Source organism: Cynoglossus semilaevis, chromosome 6 (genome assembly GCF_000523025.1).
Source record: "Cynoglossus semilaevis isolate Cse_v1.0 chromosome 6, Cse_v1.0, whole genome shotgun sequence".
NCBI lineage: Eukaryota > Metazoa > Chordata > Actinopteri > Pleuronectiformes > Cynoglossidae > Cynoglossus > Cynoglossus semilaevis.
This window is the reverse complement of record NC_024312.1, coordinates 14,450,879-14,461,560: the sequence shown is the minus strand read 5'-3', so window position 1 is coordinate 14,461,560 and position 10,682 is coordinate 14,450,879. Positions and strand designations below refer to the sequence as shown.

General features: G+C 42.2%; 1 protein-coding gene across 1 annotated transcript in view; it reads right to left on the bottom strand.

Annotated features, from left to right (window-relative positions):
* nell2a (neural EGFL like 2a) overlaps positions 1-10,682 on the bottom strand; it is a 67,320-nt gene that overhangs the window by 17,157 nt on the left and 39,481 nt on the right. Inside the window, exons 14-15 of the mRNA XM_008312274.3 lie at positions 4,718-4,840; positions 2,985-3,080 (exon numbers count right to left, since the gene is read on the bottom strand). Coding sequence (XP_008310496.1) covers positions 2,985-3,080; positions 4,718-4,840 — 219 coding nt within the window. The remainder of the gene's footprint in view (positions 1-2,984; positions 3,081-4,717; positions 4,841-10,682) is intronic.

Here is a 10,682-nt window from a genome sequence, read left to right as displayed (position 1 = left end):
GACTGCTGTGACATGGATCATTTGTCTAAATACCACCAACGCAATCCAATCGTACAGTATCTTCTAAATGAATTCAAATATGAATAATTCTGCTTTTACCATTCAATGTTTCTCTGTTAAACCATCAACCAACAGCTATGGTCACACAGTTCCTTTATGTTCTCTCACCTTAGAACACAAACATCTATTTCACTGAGAAATAACCATAAGACTCCAGCCCTCGCCCATATTTCACCTGGGCCATGTTAGGAATACGGACAGCCTGGGGCGCTCACATCAACAATGCCGCATGGTTAGGGCAAACATTACATGGCTGGCACTGCATGTGTGCATTTATATCCATGACTGAAGTGTGTGTGCCCTGCCACAGCTGTACTCTGCATAATTCATGATGTGTCAGGATTCTCCACTCTCTAGTCTCTGTCTGTCAGCACTGCATGTCCCTGCTAGTCCGTTCACCCTGACTGGTAATGACAAGCAAGCGAGCGAGCGAGCACGCACACACACCTAAACAAAAAAAACCAAAAACACCACACACGCACACACATGCACAGAGCACCAGGCTAACAAACAGCAAACCATTAGCACGGCGTGCATAAATGTGTGTGTGATTGTGCTCAGGGGCGTGCACGTTTATCCACACTGTCCTGATGAGCTTCTGTTTGGTGTCTGATGACAGGCCGTCAGTCTGCCGCTGCTGCAGCAGGAGAACTGGAGTCTCTGGGGACGCCTCTAAAAGCACACCGGGTTCTGGAGATGGTGAGCGCAGACTTAGTGAAAGCTTTTCCATGTTCCTCCACCAGACTCTGCTTCATCGTCTCCTCCTGCAGCTCTGTCTCCTCCCTCCTCTTTTCTGCGTCCAAATGCAGGAAACAACCCGTGTACCAGCCCTGGAACCACTCATCTCTCTCTGTGCAATCCTTTTTTTTCAAATCTGCATCTGTCTGTTATTTTCCTGACATGGCTGGATCTTCATTTCCACTTCAGCTCCTCTCTCCTCCCCTTCATATTGTTACCACTCTCTCGCTTTCTCCCATCTCATGCTTCTCAAATTGTGGACCTGTCACTCCTCAAACGTCTCTATCTCCTCAACCGAAACTGTTGTTCTCAATCCCCCTCATTTTATTCCACCTCCTCCGTGTGAAGCGCATCCTATAGTACATTAACCTCGGCCCATCTCTGTACACTCCTCCTGTAGCTCTCCCTCACTGGGAGCTCCTGTCACTTTGACGAAACAGTTGGAAGGACCCTCATCCTCCCTGATTGACTGCTGAAGTCTCCAACCAGTGCCAGGGGCTGTATCCATGCAGCTGGGACCCTAACAGTGGTCGTGCACTATAAAAAACACAAGGAAAAAGGCCCTTGACAATAAAATCTGTCACTGAGCTGATTTGGTTGGGATGGAGAGGACCTGTAGGACGGAGGAGAGACAGACGAAGACACGGCAGCCGCAGCCTCCACGGTGACGAACGTCGCTGGAGGCCCAACGACACCACATGTGCTTTTGCATGCGTGTCAGTGACAGGTCACGCCGTGCATCTGTGGAGCTAGAATTTTAATCGGAATCAGTACATAACGGAGGATGGAGAAATGTTTTTTTGACTAAGGAACAATGTAGTGAATATAAATGAAAAACAGTCTTGAGGAAATGCTCAAAGTTTCCACACCAGTCCTCTGCTGACGAATAGATCTTCAGAACCAATTAACATTGGGCTAAAATTTGGGATAAAATCCGGTTCCATTTCTTCTACTCTGAAGATGTTTTAGATTGTGGAGACTTTCATGAGTGGAGCGTCAGAGATGAGGACAGCAGGAGAGATGCAGAAGTCTGAAACTCTTTGAAAGGGTAATGAAATGTGTGATTGCCTGGCCCCTGTGCCATTACCAAAGAGCCAGGTTCTGAGAACCTTTTCTGCAGCAAAATAGGGAGGAGGATGAGCCATTATGGTTCAGGTGCACTGACATGTAGCCATAAAGTTCCTTCTGTTGAACACACACACCGACACACACACCTTTTTTCCCTATTTCAGGGCAGGGGGAAATTCATTTATTTTGAGATGGGCAGTAAAAAGGACGCCTCATCTTTATGGCAAAGCCCAGTTTGTCTGACTGGAACACACATGTACACACAGACACCGAGAGGACGGCGATGACTCGACTTTCTCGGCCACTTGTCTCCTGAAGGACACTCCACGCAGGGTCGGAACTGGGTTATGAAAAGGCTGCTGCTGCAGATTAAACATATGGCGCTGGAAGAGGAGAACCAGCAGGAACTCAGTCCTTCTTGGTTTTTCTTAATCACAAACTACACGACCTTTTATTGCACTGTTGTCTGACAAACTATTCACTGGGCCTGTGCTGTCAACACATGCTGATTTATTGGCTACTACTAGATATTTGTGCGTTAGAAATGTGTGAAGCTACAACAAGGACGTGGATGAGGAATAAAGAGGGAATGCTGCTTTGATTAATACACGCTGTGGTATAGGGGAATTCCCATACTGCTGCGACTGCAGATCAATCCTCTGTCAGGGCAGAACAGAAGGAACAAGATCATTATTCAGCCCGGATTACAGACCCGCACAGTCCGACACGTTCACATATGCACACGTGAACTTTCACGAAACACACACACATACATATATATATTCACACACACACATACTGAGTGAAACTAAAACAAGGTAGGAGCATTGGAAAAATGTCTCAGCATTTACAGATCAGCTGCTTCGTCGAGGTCGTGGGCAGAGTAAGAATAATGAGTGCATTTTCAAACCAGAGCACAAATACACGCCGGCCACAAATCACAAAAACTCTACTCTTTTCATCCACATAAATGTAAACGGCCACCTGACATTTGCCCCCCTCCGCCCCCCTCTTTCCAGCACCCGTTCTATCCTGTCATCATTTGCTCTCTGAGTGCTGGGTTCTTGACCTCTCTTTGAGGACACAAACACCACAGTGGAACCGGAGTGAACTCTCACCTGTCTCACATCTCTTCCCAGTAAATCCTTGCTGGCACACACAGTTGTTGGGTGAGATGCAGGTTCCGCCATTCTGACAGAGTCCGTCACACATAGCTGGAGGTAGACCACAGACGAAGAAGAAGAAGAAGAAGGAGAAGAAGCATTGCTCATTAAGATTAACGAGCTTTAACAGTGTAATTAGAGCAGCAGCACCACTCACATGTATTTGCATACAGAACAAGGGCTAATTTAATCTTGTGATTCATTGTGTTCTAAGGTGATTAATGCATTTCATCAAGGTTAATTTGAAGACTGTTCATTATCCATAGATGGGCTATTAGTTAATGTGGTCCTAAATAAGAAGAAGAAGTTATTGCAGTTGACAGGATTAAATGGAAATAAATGTAATCCAAAATCTAATTAGACACAGTCCAGGTAAATATAGCATCTTATCGTCTGTAAACAATTTATCACAACAAAAGTGTCACCTCCCCCACTATAATTTTCCCATTAATAAGGTTGCAGGAATTAAATTCAATTTTTTTTTTTATAGGAAAATAATCAGAGAGGGCAACACACGTTAGAGCTAAAAGTAAATATTAGGCGTCACTTTTTATTAACTATTCCGTTTTTTGTTTTTACTATTAATAGTATTTTATCTGCAGCATGTGTGGCACAATCAGTTAGAACGTTTGATTGTAAACTGAGAGACTGATGGTTCAAATCCACCTGATGACGGGGATTCAAATTTCCTAATTTTAGTTCCATAGTTCTATAGTGTAGTGGTTAGCATAGCATGCCTTACACTTAGACGATCCAGGGTTTGAACACCAAAGGCACCACATATCCCTAATTCCATGTGGCGGTGACAACCACACATTTAATGGCGCCTCCTGTGGCGGCCTTTGCGCCAGCTCACATTTTGAATTTCCCCAATGTAAGAAATGTAATATTTCGTGCGTAACTAAATGTATTTGAAAAGCATTTTTTCTAGTCTGACTCCACATACCACCTAGGGTTGGCATGTTACCTACGAAGCATGGCATCGAACACACAACTCTCTGGGTGTAAGTCAACAGCACGACCCAATGAGCTAGAGCTCATTAGGCTCAAAAGACCATTTTATCTCAGTGGGAGTCACTGGTTAAGACTGATGCTGATGCTGTTTTATGTTTTTAAACGTAGCTGGATTTCAACCCACAACCTCCTGTGTGAAAGATGAATCCTCTATCCACTGAACCAAGTCTGCCAGCCACAGCTTTCTTAAGCATTTTTTAGAAAATTTGGAGATGGAAATCTATTGGGAAAACAATTAGCATTACAGTCTATGTCCTAGTTACTTTATCATGAAGTGTTCGGAGCCACAGGAGACCTGACAAGTGTTTTCAGACACCGTGTAGCACTGTCCAATAAGGAGAAGTCTGGTCCCTTCGGTAAATAGCTTTCTAATCACAATGATAAATTAACCTGTTAGCATCAAGTCTATTTTCTGCTCCGGGCACAAACCGAAATAGAAGTGCGAACATGGAGGAGCACCCATTATCACACGGGGATTTTGGAGCACACCTGCACGACAAAAGTCTTTAAATGGGGCATTTTCTCAGGACATTCCTGGAATATTCCGTTAAAACCTTGGTTTTACAGGGAATATCTGGAACTTTACGACCCAGTACATCTGATACTGGTGGTTAAATCAGTCGTCTCTCTGAGGTGACATTGATATTGAAAATGAAAGAATGAGCGGCGCCTACCTTTGCACACCGTCCCGTTACCAGTGTAGCCTGGTTTACAGGAGCAGCTGTGGCCTCCAACCATGTTGAAGCACAAGGCGTTCTGGTCACAGTTGTGAAGTCCACTCAGGCACTCGTCATGCTCTGCAAGACAATGGACGTGGATCAGGATATTAGTGACAAAAGTAAACAAACAGCGGCGCCACACTTCATGCCTTAACCACTATATGAGAGAGAAACCTGGATAATTGTTATCATTTTCAATATAATGGTTTTTATTTTCTTGTTAAAAAAATATAAGAAAATACTGCGTCTGAGGTAAAGGAGGCGACAGTTACTCCTCCCACCACGGCTGTCTTGAGATGTTTTGCTGTAATTTGTTGTTTCAGTGTGGCTGTAAAGGAGGAAAGCCTTTGAAAATCATCTGATTTTTATAATTACTGAAAATAAGGTCTTTTGTTTGTTCAGTGAAGAATCCCCAGCCAGCGAGGACTCGTTCCTGCCCTTAATTGGTATAATTGGATCCTAGGAACCGACACTAACATAAGCACCAGTACTGATTAGAAAAGCACTAAGAAAAAGTTCTCTTTGATGCCGAGTTGGAACAAATGATGTTGGCGTGTTGATTCAGTGACACACTTCACTGTCAGAGGTCTGAGCCCGTGATGCTGCACTGAGCTGGAGTGGCAAATAATTATTACCCTCTGTTTGGACAACCATTTAATAGGAGAGTGAGAAGTGGTAAATAAGGATGAGAATAAAACAGTTCACAAAACAGGGCTGACTGTAGTAAAAGACAAATATGAAAGAGCACAGACCGCGTTGATACAGATAGTTGTTATGGAAAGGTGTTTTATGGTACAAATTTTAGGTAAACTTTTTTTTAGCTTAAAATACCATTTCAACACCCAGCATGCATTGGTGGAGGCTTCAACTTCAGATCACAGTAGACTCCCACAGTGCAGTGCAGGTAAGTCTACAGCTGCCAAGGTGACTGACACGATTGTCACATGTATGGTTTAGGTCTGTAGACCGACTAATATTGTTAAGGACAACAACTTCACTCGTTTCCAAATCAGCTTTTGATGCCACTGTCAAGATGCACTGTAACGACATGATTCCATCAACTACGTTAAGTTTTGAGCTTTACTTTTGTATATTTTTATTGACATTTTTCCATATTTATACTTCAATAATTTGAATTGGTCACAGTAACAACAGGTGTGGAACCAAACATCCACCTGCTGCTATTTGTCCTATGTTCCAGTAACATATATAAAATAGACTTTACCATCGTATCTAGGAAGTATTCAATTCCCGATTCATCCACAGCTACTGTAAACTCAACATTAAAATATCTTGGTTAAGTGCATCACTAATTAGAAAAAGATAAACTGAAGGTCTGGACTGTTCACACATAAACAATGTTTTATGTGAAGGTATTTTTTTTTTTTTTTGTTTCTACTGAGGGTTTGTTTTCCAAACCAAACACAACCCAATGGTAAAATGCTCAGAGGCCTTTTATTTAGAATAAACAGGTTGATGTGAACAGCAGTTACTGTATTCACTGAAGCTTTAAATGAGCATTTGTCATCCTACACCAGACCTAATAAATCCTCCCAGGCTTCGGAGAGACCATGCTCTGGTTGAAACAAAGCGAGATGTTCCTTTGTTCCTAATCCCCGCTGCAATCACAGCGCTAATTAAGGCATTTGAAATTATCGTCCAGTGTTGGTTTGAGAATTGAGAAACACACACAGAAGACAAAAAAGAGGAATCCCGTCAGTGATGGAAACGGGTGCATGATCATCAATTACTAAATCAACGTACTGCTGAATACATAAAACTGATTTAGAGACTCTCAAATCTGGAGAGCTTTTTTTCAAATACATAACTAAAGAGTGTTCTTTCATTTCTTAATCTCATTTTTAACAAAATATGGATGGAGGGAACCATTCCTAGAAGACAATGAGTGCAGAGAATGCTTTATTACGCATAGTAAAGTGTCCCCAACCACTGGTTGGAGGCCCGATACCAGACCGCAGAAAAAAAATCATTTCTTTAAAATTTTGTTTTGAATTTCTTCAAATTCACGTTTGTCTGCGTTTTATTTTGAAAACAATCTCCGTTCTGTTCACTAGGCTCAGGCTAACTCATAAAACTTTTATTGGTTATATGAATTGCATATAATATTAATAGAATTGAAAGTGCCCTATATAAAGTAATTATAATATTTACATTATATATGTAATAATTTAATTATATATGAGGAACTTTATTGTATATTATTGTGTGTATTATCATTATCTCTCACACACTTTAGCTGCCTACGATCTCCAAGTCAGCCTGGATTTGCACATTTTCCCTCCTGCCCCAGGTACAGTGTTTAACATTGAAGCACTGCCTTATACCTCATCATAGATACGACTATAATAAACCACCGTAGATGGACAGAAGACGAATTATCCAAACAATCTGTGTCTATTTTTAAGCTATCCAGTGTATATACTGTAGAGCGGAGGAAAAACATCCTCCAGGCAGACGCTGGGATCTTCCGACTGAATGGACACAAAGACATTTGTTTCAACTGCTTCTTCTGGTCCATTTGTTCGGTAGATTGTTTCACTCCCACGATGGTAAAACACTTTTTGGTATTTTCTGCACACATTGAGAAGCGTTTTAAATTCATGTAGGTGGAAAAGGTATGAGCTGTGAAAGCTAAAACAGAGGATCAGGAATCTGGATTTAAGATGCTGGAAACCTGAGCTGCGTTGGATTTTTTTTTTCCTCTCTGTCATCAACTATATCTTCTGTTTGGTCTGTTGGATCAATCAAATGAAAGTGACACTGTGATGATTTCCTCCATCCAGGGTTGGATGTGTGTGTGTGTGCATGTGACGTTGACCTTTTGGAAACTCCGGCTGGGATTCTGGGACACACACACCTGTTTTTCAGGAGTTGTGAAAAACCACACATAGACATAATGCATCCACTAACATCCTACCCTAATCTTAACCCTTAACTTAACCCAATCAGAAATTCTAACCCTAAGTCTGGACTAAATATTAAACTTTAAAATACCTGCTTTCCTGGTATGAATGTAAAAAATGTTCCCAAAGGATGAGCATTTTACAAAAAAAAGTACCCCAAAACACACATACACGCGCACTCACACACACACACACGGCAAAGATGGGTGAACAGCATTTTCAAATGTACAGCTGGAAACCACTTATTCTCATCCTCTCCTTCTCTTAAATGTTACCTATTTTTAATAGTCTAACACACCACTAGAGAGCGTTCACGTACCACTGGTGGTTCGCGTACCACAGTTTGAGAACCACTGGTCTAGCAGTTTGAAGTTCTTCAAGCAGTAGCAGGTGTGTGTGTGTGTGTGTGGTAATGCCTGCATTTACAATCATATGTGAACCATGGACCTTAACAGGACTACAGGTCTTGTATTTGGGTCGTAGAATGTGTGTGTGTTTATGAGAGAGAGAGAGATAGAGAGAAAGAGAGAGAGAGCCGGTGTGTGTCAGGTATTCCCTGACTGGCTGCTGATGCTCAGAGTGTAGACAGATAAACAATCAATTATGTAGAGCCTGTCAGCGGGGAGTTCTGGTTCTGGCCGACTCTCCCTCTGTTTCAGCCACAACAACATTCCTCTGAACAGAAGTTCCATCCAAACAAAACCAAAATGGCTCACTTCATTAAAATCCCAAACCTTCACACTGCACATTCTTCAAAACTTCTCCTTGTCAAAGTAAAGTTACATTTTTCTCATTAAATGATGATGTTCTTGGAGTGTTAACACTGGAGAGAACTCAGGGCAGAAAACTTCATTTTTACTAAAAAAAATGTAAAACAAGACACAGTAGGTGTCAGTTAGATTAAATGTAAATCATTTTTAATTGCAATTCTTGCATTTTGGTTACTGTTTCTGCTAAGAAGTCGTTCTTTGTACTGAACCCAATGGGTTTCAACAATTTGTTTCTGAGATAAAGTTAAGTACAACCAACCAAGAAAAGGTCAAAAACATATTGATTTTGACTCTGCTACCACATACTGTACTGTAAATATAAATAAAAATCATAATATCAAATAATAACATTTATCTTTTCCCCATCATTTTGTTATCAGCCTCTCCCTCCTCCATCTCTGTCTCCGATCTTCCCTCTCCTCTCATCCCAGCACTTCCTTCGTTCCTCTGACTCCAGGCCTGGTTATCGCACGATGACAACAAGGACACACACACTCTGCCTTCGTCACCGGCACACACACGTCTTCGTGAACCCACCTTAGAACGTCCTCCTTTAATATCATTAAAAGCGGAGCACAACCAATCTGCTGACCTTTCATGGATTAGCTGCTAATCTCACAAAGCTAGCAGCACCTCAGGGCACTTTGGGGAAATGTGGTCAAAGCAGAGGGGCAGGAAGGAGGGAGGAACCTTGACCTTCAAGATCAGGGATAAGGTGTGAGTCCAAGAAAGGGGCAAAAGAAAGTTGTTTGTGTTTCTCTCTTCCGGTTTTCTAGTTGCCTCTGCTCAGCCGCATGGATGACAGACCTAAAAGATCTGAGCAAAACCAAGGCAACATAAGATGACGTAAAATCTCTGAGAAATAAATCCAGGAAGCTGATCTTTGTGTGTATTAACACAATACTGGAAGGCTACATAAAACATTTGACCATGGGCCGCAATTGGTCCCTGGGCCGGACTTTGGCCGTGCCTGAAAGAGCCGCAGTCTGAAGCATGTCCTCCTGAGCAGGTGGATTGATTCACATACACAACACAGTAATACATGTGGAAATATAGCAATCAATACCAGCCCAGTGTTTCTGCTGAGCACGGGGTCTGTTAATTGTCGAAAGCCATTGAGAATGATAGAGGGGATTGTATATCACTTGAATGTAGCGTGTCAATCGTTACTAAGAGGGCTGGTTTAGTGTTTCCATCAACATCCACATTATTTCATCCACAGGTGTCGGGGAGGAAGCAGCCGTCCCCCAGGTCCATTTTCAAGCAGATGTTCACATTTAATTATTAGGCAATAAAATCCTGCTGCTACAAGTTGTTATTTTCTCATTTTTATTGTAAATTACAGCGAGGAGTACAATTAGTGAGAGAGAAAAAAAATCCACATTTCTAAGATGGAGGATCCCAGTGTTTAATCATTATTTTTTTCATTCAAGACTGTGTCTTATTTTTATAGCTATAATTTAACGTTTTCATATACGATAAGGGTTAAAATGCATGTGCAGCAGTGATTGTGTTCGCTCTCTGGCGGTCTCGGTAATTTTGAGCGAAGCGGGGAGAAAAGTCATTACATCAAGCCTCGGCAAAGTCCTCGGTTTAATCAAACAAATTGACTTTTACAAGGAAAAAAAAAAGCCTAGCTGTGTGTTCCACCGCAGAGATTATAAAGAATTTTAATAGGAAGCTACATAAAATATAGTGACACACTTTAATCCACTAAGCTGGAGGGAATTAATCTTCATTGTGAATCTAGGGAACGAGCACAGACTCAAAGAAAGACAAATGAGTGAAAGGATAAAACCTGACCTCAGCACTCGCGCTGCGGCGGAAAACATGATAGACGGAAATCTCACACGTGCAGCGGTTGACCAAAAGAACAAGGAAAAACGACCAGGTCAGCATTTGGTTTTTAAATAAATAAGACAAATAAAATGCCCATCGATGTTGCTGCTCTGGAGAACGACTCCCTCCGTCTCAATTCAAGGTCACACTCCCTTTACTTTGCTCTATTATTTCACTGATTTCCAATGAACAGGTGGGCAGGGAACTCAACAGGGGGGAGGGAGCGGGAGGGTCTCACCCGCTGTGTATTTCACAGAGTCCAACAGCTTTAATAAAAACTGCAGCAGCACTGCAGGAACTCTGCAGGCCAAAATTCACCAGCACAGGTCGCAGGCAGCAGCGACCACCTCCCCGGCTGCTGCCGCTGGTGCGGGCGTGGGGGGGGGT